General features: G+C 57.4%; 6 protein-coding genes across 6 annotated transcripts; 5 read left to right on the top strand and 1 right to left on the bottom strand.

Moving 5' to 3' along the window:
- Nucleotides 1-365: 365 nt before the first annotated feature.
- BKCO1_1000350 (uncharacterized protein) lies at nt 366-1,763 on the top strand (the record flags this gene model as incomplete). The annotated part of the gene is made up of 3 exons (XM_020269738.1): nt 366-585; nt 639-819; nt 884-1,763. The coding sequence occupies 3 exons, from the start codon at nt 366-368 to the stop codon at nt 1,761-1,763; spliced, it is 1,281 nt and encodes a 426-aa protein (XP_020135390.1).
- Nucleotides 1,764-2,347: 584 nt separating this feature from the next.
- BKCO1_1000349 (glycoside hydrolase family 1 protein) lies at nt 2,348-4,266 on the bottom strand (the record flags this gene model as incomplete). The annotated part of the gene is made up of 2 exons (XM_020269736.1): nt 2,348-2,886; nt 2,940-4,266. The coding sequence occupies 2 exons, from the start codon at nt 4,264-4,266 to the stop codon at nt 2,348-2,350; spliced, it is 1,866 nt and encodes a 621-aa protein (XP_020135045.1).
- A 1,607-nt stretch (nt 4,267-5,873) lies between these two features.
- On the top strand, nt 5,874-8,056 carry BKCO1_1000348 (universal stress protein; the record flags this gene model as incomplete). The annotated part of the gene is made up of 4 exons (XM_020269735.1): nt 5,874-6,762; nt 6,813-7,627; nt 7,682-7,743; nt 7,888-8,056. The coding sequence occupies 4 exons, from the start codon at nt 5,874-5,876 to the stop codon at nt 8,054-8,056; spliced, it is 1,935 nt and encodes a 644-aa protein (XP_020135046.1).
- An 863-nt stretch (nt 8,057-8,919) lies between these two features.
- Nucleotides 8,920-9,651, top strand: BKCO1_1000347 (alkyl hydroperoxide reductase subunit c thiol specific antioxidant protein; the record flags this gene model as incomplete). The annotated part of the gene is made up of 2 exons (XM_020269734.1): nt 8,920-9,085; nt 9,233-9,651. The coding sequence occupies 2 exons, from the start codon at nt 8,920-8,922 to the stop codon at nt 9,649-9,651; spliced, it is 585 nt and encodes a 194-aa protein (XP_020135064.1).
- A 572-nt stretch (nt 9,652-10,223) lies between these two features.
- On the top strand, nt 10,224-11,102 carry BKCO1_1000346 (alpha beta hydrolase; the record flags this gene model as incomplete). The annotated part of the gene is made up of 1 exon (XM_020269733.1): nt 10,224-11,102. One exon carries the CDS (start codon nt 10,224-10,226, stop codon nt 11,100-11,102), a length of 879 nt encoding a protein of 292 aa, XP_020135065.1.
- Nucleotides 11,103-14,440: 3,338 nt separating this feature from the next.
- BKCO1_1000345 (para-nitrophenol 4-monooxygenase) lies at nt 14,441-15,678 on the top strand (the record flags this gene model as incomplete). The annotated part of the gene is made up of 2 exons (XM_020269732.1): nt 14,441-15,317; nt 15,374-15,678. The coding sequence occupies 2 exons, from the start codon at nt 14,441-14,443 to the stop codon at nt 15,676-15,678; spliced, it is 1,182 nt and encodes a 393-aa protein (XP_020135062.1).
- Between the last annotated feature and the right edge of the window lie 68 nt (nt 15,679-15,746).

The raw sequence follows: 15,746 nt of genomic DNA, 5'->3' as shown, positions 1-15,746 counted from the left end.
GCTGTAAAGAGGCTGGTCTCAAGAGATTATTACGAGCTGCGGTGAGCTGCCCTGGGCTGGCGAAGACCGCGGCTCTAGGTGATTGGTGTCCAGCGGAGCGGGAAGAGACTGGAATTGCGCCTTCGGCGCCTTCAGCGCCTTCAGCCCGATGCCAGCCAGCCCGCACAGGCGAAGGATCCTGATGCCGAGCGTGGAGATTCAGCCTCGTGCTGCCTGGAGCAAGATGCTTTTAACGTGGATAAGGGCGTACCGCTCTCTTCGGTGCTCTCCTCTCTCACGCCTTCTTCATTTGCGGCAGAGCACTCCTTCCTCGTTGGACTTCATTCCACTCCGTCTGCAAGTGTATCGCTTTCGAGTGCTCTAGCATGCCTGCCCCTCGATATATTGGTGCGCTTTTGGCTCCAGCAGCAGTGCTGGCCAGCCGCCACGCGATTTCCGCTCCGACCCCAACAGTGTCTGCTGACCCAGTCGACGGCTTCAGCCCGAGAATCACTGGTGCAGCACGAATTGAGGATGCAGCTATTGAACTGCTCAAACGCTATGTCGACTACGACCAGACGTGTGGCTTTGTCAACGGTGACCTGGGTAAGTCTTCTTTGAGGTTGCACCAAGCATCTCGTTACTGACTTTCTTCATAGAGAGTGCCTTGACCTGCGCTGGGACGTATATTTGCGCTACAAATACCGTGTTGGACGTCGCAGGGTGTTGTGACCCGCTCAGTCTCGATTCTTGCTATCTCTACACGTCTTGTGTTCCGAGTTCGCAGCTCGCCAGTTGTACAGCAGCCGATTGCCTGCTAGACCAAGCAGTGGCCAAATGGTATGAACTCCCCGACACCATTCCCGCCTTTCAGGCACACTTTCTAACTCGACTCCCAATGCAGTACCGATTCTTCAGCCCCCTACTGTGTAGATTGGAAGTATGATTACATCACGACCACGCTCGCCGGCTACGGCTGTGATGTCTCCGCCTTCACCGGCACTGTAGAGTACACATACAGCGGCCAGAACACGTTCGACATCAGCTCCTACCTCAGCTCCATTCCCGAGTTCAGCTTCCCCACCATCTTCGTCACCCAAACCCAGGTCGTCTCCGCCGGCCTAAGCAGCGGCACCTCGACATCCTCGTCGTCCTCATCCGGCAGCGGTGACAACGACGACAACAACTCGAAGAAGGTCTCCATCGGCGCCATCGTCGGCGGCGTCGTCGGCGGCCTCGGCGCCCTCGCCATCCTCGGCGGAGTCGTCATCTGCCTCCTCTTCAAGCGACGCCGCGACAAGCGCAACGCCGCCGCCGCCGCCGCCTTCCAGCCCGCGCAGCCTCCGCCCCCGCCCCAACCTCAGCCCCAGCAGCCTCCGATGCCGTACGGCGCTCCCCCTCCCGGTGGCCCCGGCCCGAACGACTACAAGCCGCCGGCGGCCATGGCTGGCGTGCCGCAGATGCAACAGCCTGGCAACACGGCGAGCTTCTATGCGCCGCCGCCGCCGCCACCGCCGCAGCAGCAGCAGCAACAGCAGGGTGGGGATGTCAAGTATGATTACACGCACAATAGCGTGTCGAGCATGCCCAGCACGCCCGGCCCGTATTCGCCGCCTATGAGCCCGAGTCCTCAGTATAGCCCGTCTCCTCCGTTGCCGGTGCAACAGCAACAGCAGCATCAGCAGCAGCAGCAACAGCAACAGTGGAATTCGAACGTTCCGCAGATCGACGGCACGCCGGTACATAAGAATTCCGAGGGGCAGACGGTGCATGAGGCGCCGTGAGAGCTCGGGGAGCCTTCTTCGCAAGGAGCCTGAGTTAACGATGGTTACGTATTACGTGTTTTTGTTGAGATAGGGGTTTGTTTTGGTTTATGAATGTGTGTGTACTATCCATGGTAGATATCCAATTGATGTTTTGTTATTGATTCTCTACGCTGTATGTGAGGTACGAATATTGCACCAACGCTGTCGATTTTGGAAGTTGTTCGTCGCGTATGATTGCGTTTTTGGATAATCAAAGAAAACCAGTCACAATAATGACACAGTCGGACCATTGCGGCAATTTGAAATTTAACCCAAGTTTTCAAACACTGCGGGACCCTCTCAAGTTCTGCCCCGATGATGCGATCGCACCATTGTAGAAACTTTCTGAAGCGATCATCGTGGAGACTATTCCGCCGACCGCCGAACTCGTATCGAACACACTCCAGTATTGCATCTCCGTCAGAGGCGGTGTCGAGATGTTGTAGATGCGAGGTGCATGATCCAAAATAAACTCTCGTATGGAAACTTATCTCATTATGCTATATAGGTATGTACACCTGCACGGACGTGGAAGCATACAACAGGCTCCAACACTAACACGCTCAAGACCTTGTCCTCGCCGCCACGAAGTCCACCAGATCAAAGAAGCTCTTCTTGTAGTGCCTCTCCTGCGTCGTGCGGTTCACGACCTGAATGCCAAACTGCTGTTCATAGTCGCCAAACTCCCAATTGTCAGCGAAACTCCAGGCAAACGCGCCCAGCACATGGACCTTGTCCTCCCAGATGGACTTGAGCACTTCGCTCATGAACGACAGGTAGTACTGGCTGCGGGGCAGGTCGTACAGCTGGTCCGAAAGGTCTTCCTTGTCGGCCTCGGCGAAGACGGGGAAGCCGAACTCGGTGATCATGACGGGGTGCTGCCAGGTGTTCCAGAGGTACGACAGGTAGGTGCGCAGGTACTTGGGCGTGATGTAGACGTAGGACTGCGAGCGGTAGCCGATGTTCCAGCCGGTGGCCGTAAGGGTGGATTGCTCGACGCAGTACGGGAAGAGCGGGTCGGATGTGTTGGACGCGCAGACGGCAATGCCTTCAGGCGCGGGGCTGACGACTGTCGCGGTGTAGGGATCGATGCCGAGAAAATCTGGAAATGAGAGATTAGCATGCGGGTAGTTCAGGTGGAGGCGTCTTTCTTACCTGCTGTACCCCCGATGTACTCCAAGTCTTCCTCGGAGAGGGGCACGTAATCAGGGATGGTCATCTTGAAGGCTTCGGGATAATCCTTGCCGAGGAAAATAGGGTTCGCGAAAGTTGCCAGCTGGAACTCGTTGAAGTGGTTCGCAGCGTCCACATCCGACGCATTCTGGGGATCGCGGGGCACACCAAAGTTGTCGTTGAACTTGATGCCGAGCTTGCCCGTGCCGTTGATTTCGTCATGGTAGAAGTGGTAGAGCCTAGCGTGGGCCTTGACCACCGTGTTTACACTCTTGCCGTTGTTGCAGTACAGGAGGGGCTCGTTGAAAGTGAACCAGACAGGGACACGGTCAGCAAAGTGAGTCATGACGATCTTGCCATAGTTCACAAATGCATCCTCGAATGTTTCGTTCTGATAGGCTCCGTTGGTGTATCCAATAAGAGGAGGGTCTGCAGCGGCGCTCAGGTTGTTTCCATAGAACTGGAGAGGCGTGTCGAAGTGAATCAGGGTGACGGTCGGCTGCATCCCCTTCTCCAGGACGAAGTTGATGAGGTCATCATAGTGGTCGAGGCCTTGCTGGTTGACGGGACTTCCCTCGAACACGAAGGGCATGATTCGAGTCCAGGGAATGGTAAAAGAATAATACTTGACTCCCATAGCAGCCAGGCGCTCGATGTCCTGCTTGTACAGATAATAGTTCTCATTCGTGACGTAGTTGGTAGGTTTGCCAGATGAGGAAGGGATCAAAATCTCCATCAGACTCGGTGACCTCCCTTCGTCTGCAATGGCCCCTTCGATTTGAGAAGCAGAGCCTGCGACTCCAAACATGAAATCGTCCGGGTAGTAAGAACAGTCTTGGGGAGTGAAGTAGTCTGGGGGCGGCAGCACAAGCTCACTGGTAGGCACCGGGGTTGGAGAGACGGTTGTTGAGTAAAGACCCCTGAAGGTGAAGTTGGCGAGGCTGGCATGCTCCCACAGAGCAGACCAGGCAGCTTGTCCGTAAGGGTCAGCCGTATCTGTAGCGGTTGCGGTGGCATTGGGGTACCAGTTTCCCCATGTTGTTGTGCTCAGATCCGGAACCAGGTGGCTGAGCGATGCGTATGGCGAGGCATATGTCGTGACTGGCGCAGACTTGACCGAAGTTGCAGTCCGGACCGTCTCGGTCTGCGTGAATGAGAAGTTGCTGAAAGCATAGGTCGGAGAGGTGTATTCGGCGGAATAAGTCTGAGTTGCCGTGCATTGAGGCCTCGGTGTAGGCCCGTCGGCGGGGACATAGACCTGTTGTGCAAGCACAACAACGCTGCAACCGAGCAACAAAATCAAGGACATTGCGGTGAGGCCGGAATCCGCGCTGCGAGTAGAGAATCAAGGCCTCGCACCAGGGCCTTTAAATGCCAATTGACCATGGCAGAAAGCGCCGCCTCCGTCATGCTATGACAGATGAAAATTGCCGGATGGCACACTTCTCGAGCGAAGGTACCGCGAGGCCGGCAAATGCTTACCCATGCAGCCAGACACTTAGATGGTGGCCGAGGAATACCGATTCCGCACCGACGGCACTAACTGAACAGCGGGGAGAGCAAAGGCCGATTCGCCTCATTGCGTGCCGAGGAAGCAGTCAACGCCGGGTTTCGGTGATGTTTCCTGACGAGCTCCGGAATGCCCGGTCCTACCTATACGATGCCGATGGCGCGGAGCGGAGAAGAGGTCGCGCGAGGAGAGTGGAGCGATAGAAGAGAGTGGTGAGCCGACGATCAGCCGCAGAAATGCGGAGGCGAGGCAGCCACGCAGCCACGGAGCCTTGCCCCTCGCCCTTGTCCTTGCTCTTGCCCTAGGTAGGTGCAGATGCGGGGAGTCGGGGCCCCGAGGGGTAAGAAGTGGGAAGTGGGCGACAGTCATGGGCCGCGAAGGAAGCCGTGATGCAGCTCTGTGTCATTGGCAGACACTCGGAGGATTTGTTTTTTCCCCGTGCAGAGCCTTTACGCTTCGTCTGCGGAGAAGGGCGGCATGCTGACCTTGGGATGCGGTCACGCCGCCGCGCCGGGACCCCACAGCTGCTCGGTCCGGCTGAGACGAGAAGCGTCCATACTCCTGATTCGTCAATGGCAGGCTGTGCCTGATGGCGAGCTTGCACGCGGGGCTCCGGCACGTGCTGCGCGGGCGAAAGTGTCGACGGGCCACGGGCGGCCGGCAGGAAAGGTCGGGAGACGATCTTGCGAGAGCAACATGTGATGCAGCGTGGCGCAGCGGAAGGTTGTGTAGCAGGCTGGGCGCCAAGCGGGAGCCATCATGCAAGAAGGGAGTGCTGGACGACGCGTTCATAGGCTGCGTCGCAGCCCAGCACGCGCCCTCACTGGCCAAGCTTTACCCTTTGAGCATCCGACCCGGGCGGGATTCGACCTCAGCCGGTGACGCAGACGCGACGCTTGCCATCATTCCGACTGACACTTCCGCCGCCAGCACCCTCCGCCCATCCACCGCTCACGCCCCTCCATGCTGGCCCCGTGTGCCGACCGCAGCTAACATCGCTCGCTGTGCTGCGCTCGCCAGCTCTCCCGGATACCATCGCAATAGCGTCTCGTGCGCCATCTTCAATTTTGCGCCCAACCCGGCCAGGGCACCTCATCTGATCCTGTTTGAATGTGGACAGGTCAAAGGTGGCCCGTTTTTTCTCCACATTCGGTCCTACCCACGGTCTCTCTCCTGCAACCTTGGCCAGCCAGCGCCCAGCGCCCCAGCCTGGCCGGAGCTCACATCCCTGCAGCCATCTTGAGGCTGTCGACTGAAACTCTCCTCCAACCGCCTCGCCAGCCCAACGCGCTCTCTCTCCCTCCCGACCGAGACCCCTCCAACCGCCACCCTCCCTCGCCCCGGCCCTGCGACCGCGCCCGATTCCACACGATCCCAAATCCCGCCCGCAACGAACGCCCGCAACCATGTCGCTCGAATCCGCGCTCGACGAGGAGCGTCGGGCCGTCATGGACATTCTGGAGGGGATCAATCGAGGGCGCGCGTCGCATTCGCGAACGAGCAGCCCTGGCGGCACCCAGGTGAAGAGCATGCTGGATATTGGCGACAAGCACACCGCCAAATTCCTTCTCCCCTCGGACCAGGAGAAGGCCGAACAGCGCAAGAAGCGGGAGGAGGAGCTCAAAGCCTGGGGCGCCGCCAGAGCCTCTTCGCCGCAGACTGCGGGCGCGAGAGCCCGCAGCCCGTTGGCGGGCGATCCCGAGGATTCATACCAGTTCAACATGCTCCCCTCCATTGATTCCCGCGTGCCAAAGCGAGTGACACAGGGCGGGAAGAAAGGTAAGCAGCGCGCCATGGCCAGCGTGTTTGGATCCGGGCCAGGGAACAGTGGCGGCCGACGCAACTCCACGGGCATCATGGGAAAGAGCAAGTCCAAGTCCCCCGCTGCCCGGCTCCGGAATGATTCCCCCGGGAGAATGTACCGCAACAGCAATTTCATGGTCGACCCATCAAAGTACGTTACGGAATCTGGAAGATCCATCGACATGAACAGTGCATATCGCAGATTGTCTGACGCGGCCCTCCTTCGCTCTGGTGGTAGCCTGGCAGCTTTGCCCTATAGGAAAGGATCCGATCCCACGAGAGGCGAATCTTCAATCCCAGGTGGCGGTGTGCGCCTTGAGAAAGACTACTACGCAGACGACGACGACGACGCAATCGAAAGCAGCGACGACGACGACTCGGATCTTGATTCTGGAGATGAGGGCAGGGGCAGGAGACGCCGGAGAAGCTCCAACAACACAGACATCAAGGAAGGACTGCCCAAGAGCTTGCTTGCAGCTGCCGAGGAGGACCGTAAGTGTTATCATGTACAAGGCTGGCTTGATTCTGACCGATCTGCGCAGGCAAAGCCTCTGGCGAGTACAGGGTCAGGTCCCTGCTGGAACCCACGGTCACAGTCACGGGTCCGAACGGCGAGAAGATGTCACAGAAGAAGAAGGGCGTCCATCCCACGACAAACTTCGATGCAGGCGGATCGGGCATGTCGACGCCCATGACATCGGACACGGAGCAAGACATTTCAGAGATCAAACGCGCCCAACGAATGGCTATGACCATGTCGCCAATCCATTCAACGCCCGCAGCTCATCGCTGTATCCGCCAGATCATCCGCGGTGACTACGCCGGAATGCAAAGAGAAGCAGAGAGGGGCTTGCGTCGCCAACGCATGTACCTTGTAGCTACCGATCTCAGCGAGGAAGCAGCCTACGCGCTTGAATGGACCATTGGTACTGTCTTGCGCGATGGTGACACGCTTCTTGCTGTGTATGCTGTCGATGAGGAAATGGGTACTGGAGGCGAGTCCGGAGCGGTTGGCATCGGCGAAGGCGCCCAGATGATGCGTGACACTGCCAGTCTTGTCAAGACTTTGTCGTCCAATCAGCGTGTGATCGATGACGGACACTCGAAGTCAAAAAGCCGCCACCAGAGTATCGGGCCGTCACCATTGCAGCAGAGTTTCCGACCCCCGGACGATAGCGATGCAGAGCAGCAAGAGCCTGATCTGGCAAATATGGACAAGTCCGAGCGTGAACGCTGGCATGCTACGATTGAGGTCAGCGATCGCATAGTCTCGCTTCTTCGGAAAACGAAGCTCCAAGTTCGAGCTGTCCTTGAAGTTTTCCACTGCAAGAGCCCGAAGCACATGATTACTGAAGTGGTAAGCGATCCAGCAGCCTGAGGTGCATGATCCGGTGCTGACTAGTGACTTTAGATCGATTTCTTGGACCCCACACTTGTTATTCTTGGATCGCGAGGTCGCAGCGCGCTGAAGGGGTAAGTCTCATACCCATCTTTTCCCATCGATACGTGTTGAGGATGACTTATCCCCACCTTGCTCCTCTTTGCGTCACCCACATGAAATCCTCACGTGAAGTTTCATCGAGAAAGCCTTTTTAGCTAACTCAGCACTATTCGTAGTGTCCTACTCGGCTCTTTCAGCAATTACCTCGTCACCAAGTCGTCTGTGCCGGTCATGGTAGCGCGGAAGCGACTGCGCAAGCACAGCAAGTACAAGCGCGGAAACCTGCGCTTGTCTAACGTGCTCTCGAATCCTGCGTCGAGGTTGGCTTCTGCCAAGGTTGACTAATTGCATCTTCGAGACTGGACGGGCGGTTGACTGAATAAAAAGTCATGTCTTCCTGAAAGAGGCGTCACCAGTGCGGCTGTTGCCCCAACCTTTCTTCTGACTTTGCGGGTGTTGGATCCATCCTGCCAAGTTCATTCATTTGCACCATTACCTCAGGGGTCGAAGGTGCTCTTTGCTCACGGCTGCTGCTTTCATTAATCGCGCAGAACTCATACCCATGACCGGAAACGGCTCCTCTATACTATCTTCTATCTCGGCAGGGTGGCTTGTATGACTGCCGCTGTTCATGCGTCTCAATGCTTCTCGGTACAGAAGTCAGAGACAGTGGCGCTGAAGGGTATACCCGTTGGCTGAGAGTAGCTTCTGGTCTATCTTTTCGGTGGAGAGGTGGAAGACTCATTCCAACCATCGCTTAATAAAGAGATATGCACTCGGACTGCACATCTATAATTGATTGTTCGCCGTGGCCTGTGTAACGTGCCCTGAGGGATGAGGGGGACACGTCGGTGGACGTGAAATGGGATGGCAAAAGAGCGGTGATCTCAGAACCTATGACCAGGAAGGCTTCGACTGCCCATCTAGCACAGAGTTTTGCCCTCTGCGCGCCGATTTTGTAGACTGCATAGTGGCGAATGGTGTGTGACAGGTGGCTAACCAGATACAGCAAGTTTCCGCAACTGGGGAAGGAGTTTCGCCGACGTCATAGCGAATTCGTCATGCGGCGCCGTTGGCAGATAAATGTTCCCCACTTGCCGCCGCTGATCTGCTCCTCGAGCTTTGTTCTCTCCAATTCACCACCGTCGTATGACACTCACGCCTACCGAGCAACGCGGCCCTTTTTTGCACGCTGTCGACCAGCAACAATGACCATCCAGCAAGAACTGACGTCTTGGCTCTTTCCAGAGGCCAAGAAGACCAACGGCGTTCCGGCCATAGGAGCGAAAGCTCCCTCGTCGGAACGGTTGCCCATCCCCGGCGCCGATGGCAGGCCGGTGGTGGTAACCTTCCTGCGGCATTGCGGGTGTCCTTGTGAGTCTAACCTTATTTCCTCATTCCTTTTCTTTCCCCGCCCTTCTTCTACCCAGTCGCCAGCGGGGCCGGGGGCAGCAGCCGCGAAGCACACATGCCCCACACATGTAGACAGCTTGCTGACTACTACCACTCGGCACCCTGCAGTCGCCGAAAAGACCTACCGCAACTTCCACCAGACGGCGTGCCGCAACCCCGACATCCGCTTCGTGGCCGTCTCGCACAGTGACGACGCCTCGACGGACCGCTGGCTCGCCTCCCTCTCCCTTCCTCCTCAGTCCAACGTCGAGCTCCTCGTCGACCCGCAACGCGATCTCTTCGCCCTATGGGGCCTCGGCGCGTCGTCCCTGTGGCACGTGCTCAGTCCGTGGAGCATGTATTCTGTCTATCGCCTCGGCGTCGACGAGGGAATCTGGAACCGGCCGACGGAGAGCGGGAACAGGTGGCAGATGGCGGGATCGTGGGCGGTGGGGGGAGATGGTGCGGTGAGGTGGGGTGGGCCAGCGAGGCAGGCGGATGATGTGGCGGATTTTGAGGGGGCGGTGGAGGTGCTCAAGAATGCGTGAGTAATACGGCCTGCACTTGGCGTGGGTAAATATGGTAGAGACAGCAAGGAAAGGGAAAGAGTATGAAGCGCACGGTCTGGGCTGAGATAGAGTCAGCGGTGTGGCGGACCCTCGTCAGTCTGAAGCTTCGCGGTGCCGCTAAGCAGCTAGTCGACTCGCGCAACGGCGCCCGCGACACAGACACGCTTTGTTCTACCACGCCGGTCAGAAGGCTTGCATTGCAATGCGTTTCGCCCTTCCAAGAGTCACGTCCTCTCGGAGTCTCCACATGAAGGCATCTGACCCCGGCTCCACGGGTGATCCACCGCAGCCGTGTTAAGGCGCGCCGGACCAGCAACGGAGGTTGCGGAAGCCAGCGTCGCGCATCCACGCCACCGGCGTGGAATACGACCCATGGACACCGTGCGAAATTAAAACAGATTGCTGTAGGGCTGGCTCCTTATACGTGCTCGCCAACTAACTTTCTCAAATCCATAGCACTGAGTCGCTGAGTCCGCATAAAAAGCTGCCGGCGACCCTCAGTTGGCGATCATCATCCAGCTTCGCCGTTCATTCGCTCTACCACTGCAATCATGTTTGCTGCCAAGACGCTCCTTCTTCCTCTCCTTGCCCTCGCCGGCCTTGTTCAGTCGTCTCCTCTGGCTGCCAGGCAAAGCGAGGCGTGGAAAACCCTGCCCGCCACCCCCAAGCTGCCCTCGCCCATCAGCAGCACCAAGGCATCCATCAACGGCGCCCAGCTGTGGTTCCAGAAGTACAATGAGGCAGCCGGCGGCACTCCCATAGTCTTCATCCACGGCGGTCTCGGATACTCGGCCTACTTCGGCGACGTCATCAGCTCCGTCTCGAAGACCCACTATGTCATCGCCGTCGACCGCCGCGGCCACGGCCGCAGCACGTACGGCGCCAACGACAAGTTCACCTTCGAGATGTTCGCCAAGGACACGCACGACCTGCTCAAGGCCCAGGGCGTCAGCCAGGCGGCGTGGGTGGGCTGGTCCGACGGCGCCGCCACGACGCTGGCCGGCCTGCTCGACAGCACCATCGCCCCCTCCATCACCAAGGCCTTCGTCTTCGCCGGCTTCCAGAGCTTCGCCGACACCAACGCCACCTTCACCGACACGACCATCTACAGCGACTTCGTCTCCCGCTGCGCCACCGAGTACGCCGCGCTGCAGCCCACGGCCAAGTTCTCCGACTTCGCCTCAAAGGTCGGCACCCTCGAGGCCACCCTGCCCACCTGGACCGACGCCGACCTGGCCAAGATCGACGGCAAGAAGGTGACCATCTCCGGCGCTGACCACGACGAGGCCGTCAACCTGGCTGTGCCCAAGCACCTAAACTCGGTCATTGCCGGCAGCAAGCTGGTTATGATGACGGGCGTTAGCCACTTTGCTCCCGCTCAGGACCCCGTGCAGTTCTCGCAGAAGATTGAGAGCTTCATTGCCGCTTAGGCGCTTTGTGTCTTTCTGTGCAGGCGTTTGACGATGAAAAAGGGGCCTTTGTTATGAGAGAAAGAGAAAGAGAGAGACGTTTTTCTGTAGATATGGCACGCTTAAAATTCAATATCAAAACGAGTCTTCTTTTTCCGGAACGAGTCTTGACTTTTATGCCCGACTTTGATAGTCATCACCAGCCAGCTGACTTCCATGACTGTCTGGATCATGGGACGGGTCCGGCTCCATGCTTCCTCAACCCCGTCAGGTACACGTCGACTCGGCTCTCCTTTCTCTGCCTCGCTCCTCCTCACCGACTCTGGAAACTTGGAGGAAGGAACGACACCCTCGCCAGGCCACAAAGGCCTCGCATCGACCTTGAACTCAAGCACCTCGGGACGCTTATAATCCCTGTCCCCATCAATCCACGTGGACCTTCACCGGGCCCAACCTGTCCCCAAAAGTCCAACTCAGCCACAAGGCGCTCGCTCCTCGGCGCCGGTATGCGGGCCGGCCAGGCGACAACATCCCTGTCGCAGCTGCCCGGCTCGCAAGGCGTTGCACACTGTTTGTAAGTATGGGTCGGCCCGGCTGCAGGCAGGCTGAACAACGGGGAGGGGAGAGATAGTAAGACGTGCTCGAACATGTCCGCTCAATCCCATGCTGAACCTGCACAGTAAACCGGTATTACACGCCTATGTAGCTTCTTGGCTCAGCCATTCCAAGCCGGGCAAACAGAAGGTAGGCATCCGGCGAGGACTTTTCGACAGAAGGAACATAGATGGCCGTTCTAGTGGTCCGCTTTGGACCACCATCCTCGTAGCATCAAGCTTTAAGCTCCCCCTCATACAGTGACGTGCATTACGGACTTGGTTTCTACCCAATCAAATGCACCCATGTCTTGTTCTCTACATGGCGAATCTGCGTTAATTAACACTTCTTCATTAGACTCTATCATTACGTCATTGGCTCGAATTGATTCGGATGCTTCGGCATGGGCCTGTTTACGTGCAACATCCTCTTGGAATGCCCAACCAAGCACCATCGGGGACAGTGGAGCGAGCTCATAATAGTCAAAATGCCCAGTCAGGGGAGTGTGTTGCTGCCTCAGGCTCATCCCAAACAGTTCCCTCACCGAGCTGCTCATCCTCGTCATGCACTTTCCGGAAAGTCAGACGCTGCCGACTGACCAAGCGAGAAAATAAGGAGGCATACCAGATCCTGCCGTCCCATGGCTTGTGCCTCGGCGAGATCCGAGAAACGGGTAGATGTAAAGGAATCCTACAAACCATGTGGTGGAGCTGCCCGATCGACTACCTCAAGCAGGGTCCCGCATCGATGCCTCCTTCCACCATCCGCATCGAAAGCCACATAGGCCCATAGCTCCCATGCAAACCACGGATGGTATCGGTGAGGGGTTGGGGTTGAGGCAAGAGAGTGACTGACGCCTTGACCCAGTGTGAGTGTCATCCTCCTCGGCCGAGGGCCCTGCGTCCGTCCCCGCCATCATCTCCGGCTGTGCCCTGCCTGCTGACCCTACATCCCGTCCCAATCCCTCGGTACGCAGTACCTGACTGCGGATGACGTGCTTCGCGGGGTGCGGCTTGAATGATCTGTAATCATCAAGTGAGGTGGTGTTGAGGGGTGAAGATGCTACGGATAGAACAACCATTGTCGGTTGGAAAATCCACGGAGTATCTGTCCGTTTCGGGTATGTGATGAAATATAGCCATGACGGCCATTCCGCACATCAGTATTCTCTGCGAGATAAGACTGTAGTTGGGAAAAATGGAGATCCGTTGCGGTGGGGTTGATATGCAAGCTAGTCTAGTGCCAAGGGCAGCGTAAACATGCATATACACACACACATAGGTCGTGAGCATCTGCGGTAAACGCGCGGTAGCTTGTAAATTGGAACTCCGGAGCTTCTCCAGAAAGTCCGTGGGTAACACGACGGACGCTCCGAGGCCCTGCATGCCGTAATTCAATATGCTCTTGAATGCCCCAAGACAGGTTTCTCCGTTGCCAAGAGAACCGCGCGCTTCTAGAACCAGCCATTCCGATAGTCAGTATGTCTCTCGAGTGTCGCCGTAGAGGGAATTACTTAGACGAAGCTAAATCATCGCGTGTCTTACATGAAAGTGTCGCGGATGCGGTGTCTCAGCTACTTGCATCATCACATGCAAGCAGGGATGGGAAACACTATTCTACGCTCTGTAAGCACGCACCTCGAAGGTGTAATCAAGCAACTGCCCTGGCACCAATCCAGCAGTACCTGTCTGCGTTTCTTTTCAGAATGCTTACTCCCGTGGATAAACAGCGGGCATCCGCATGGACAATACGAGCCGCCAGCCTCCGTCGCGATCACCAGACACGCTTCCGCTCAGAACTATGATGACACTAGCGCCGTTGAGCAGAAAAGCGCCTGTGTAATAATAACAATGGGGAGCTGTTTAGTCGCCAGCCGGTCCTGACGCCCCGTGCGTATGTGGACAGCGGGACTGGCACGGCACCGGAAGAACGTGGAGCTTGGCCAAAGTCGATAGGTAGTAGTGACCCCACTCGGCTTACATGTGGCATCGTGTGGGGAATAATTAGGCGGACAGGAGCGTAGTAGGTTGTGGCCGGCCACCCACAGCCCGCTAGCTATAGCTGATTGCCGCAAGCGGACGGCGGTGCGAGAGTTAACTCAAGGGCGGACATAAGTGCAAGATATTTTCGTCCGCGCACTCGGCTCGCCTTCGCTTATCTGCGCAGATGCGCCACGCGGGCGGCATCTGGAAGAGATCCAAACTCGTAGATTCGAGATGTTGAGTGCCCTGGTGGGCGGACATGTCGCTGCTGGACTCATTCAACGCACGAGCTCCCGCGGTAGCCAGTGTTGTAAGTGCACTATCACATAGCTGCCCCTTCGTGATCAACGGAAGCGCTCCAGCAATGGTGCAAGGCGAGAAATGCGCTCGTTCCTTGCCCACAGACAATTGATACCGGACCGGACGCTTGTGTGGACATTTGGTGGATGCCCTGCCAGTGCGCAAAGTTTTGTGATGCATTCCTGAAGTGTTTTTTCTACCGCAAGGGTGCCGGAAGGATGAACCCGCCCCTAGTGACGGAACTTCGGGTCCCCGCGTCATCCGCGCTGACCTTTGCCCCGCATCTCACCTTGCGCCGCAATCACTGATATTCCACCAAGGGCGTTGTGATCAGAGAGTACACCAGAGACGTGTGAGCATCGGAAGAGACTGACACGGTCGGAGAAGCGTGGTTCGGATCACTAGAGCCGTCTGGTTATAACGCGCGAAGGCCGGACGCCGTATAATCCCCGCACGCCAAAGGCTTTTCGCCAGCAGATCGCAATGTCAAGCAGCAAAACGACCGTTCTTATCGTCGGTGCTGGGCCTGTAGGGCTGATCCTCGCACTGCGGCTGGCCCGGGCGGATATCGACGTCACCGTCATCGAGGCCAGAGATGAGCTGGACGACGCACCGAAAGCAATGGCTCACCTGCCGGCAGCCTTTCCGGATTTCATCAAAGCCGGAATCTTCGACGACTTGGTTGCTGCGGCAGGCGAACTCTCAAGCACGGCCATGGTCTTTCGCAGGACATCCGACTCGTCCATCATCTTCGAGCCGCCGCATAACCCCAACAGGCCGGGGGTTTTGATCTTACCGCAGGGAAAGCTTGCCGCCATCGCCCACGAGAATCTGCAGCGGCTCGAACATGCCACCGTTCTCATGGGTCATGCTTTGCGGTCCTTCAACGACTCGGCCGAGGGCGTCACGGCAACTGTCTCTGCGCCTGATGGATCCGAGAAGACATTTGACGCCTTGTTCCTGGTGGGCGCCGACGGGGGCAAAAGCACGGTCCGCAAGTTGACGGGAATCGAGTTCGAAGGAGAGACGTTGCCATGCCAGCTCGTAGCATCCGACGTCTACTACGACTTTGCCAAGCATGGAGGTTTCAAGCACGCCAACTTCATGGTGGACAAGGAGAACTATGGCCTGATCAGCCAGATCACGAATGACGGACTGTGGCGTGTGTCTTTCAGCGTGCCTCTGGGGCTCGATCTGAAAGACATCGAGGCAGTCGTCCCGGAAAAATACGAGGCAATGCTACCGGGCCCGAGACCATTGGAGTACAAGATCGACCGGCTGGCTCCGTACAAGGCGCAACAACTCTGCGCCACGTCCTTCCGCAAAGGCAGAGCCCTCTTGGTCGGCGATGCGGCACACTGTAGGTATCTCCCACACAGAGGCCACGGGATATTGGGTGGCTGACATCAGGCGCAGTGACGAATCCTTACGCAGGGTGGGGCATGGCTGCGGGCATCTTCGATGCCAGCAGTCTTGCAGACGCCTTAGTCTCTTGTTTGCAGAAAGGGGCTCCTGATAGCTTTCTCCAGGGCTGGGCTGAGGCGCGGCGTGAGATATTCCTCAAGTCTGTCGATCCCATCTCAAAGGAGTGCTTCTGGGCTGTGCAGGATCCGGATGTCGATTCCCTTCCACAGAGACACCCGCACCTCAAAGCGATGAAAGCAGGCAAGCCGCCGAACATTACCACAGATGTAACAACATTGCCGGGGTACGTGCAGTGAGGGATAAAGGTTGCTGGGTCAATTGAGCAGTGAGCACAAGCAATAGATATGTTCTTCTTCATGATTGA

The sequence above is a fragment of the Diplodia corticola genome, assembly GCF_001883845.1.
Source record: "Diplodia corticola strain CBS 112549 chromosome Unknown scaffold1, whole genome shotgun sequence".
Lineage (NCBI taxonomy): Eukaryota > Fungi > Ascomycota > Dothideomycetes > Botryosphaeriales > Botryosphaeriaceae > Diplodia > Diplodia corticola.
This window is presented reverse-complemented; position numbering and strand designations above follow the sequence as displayed.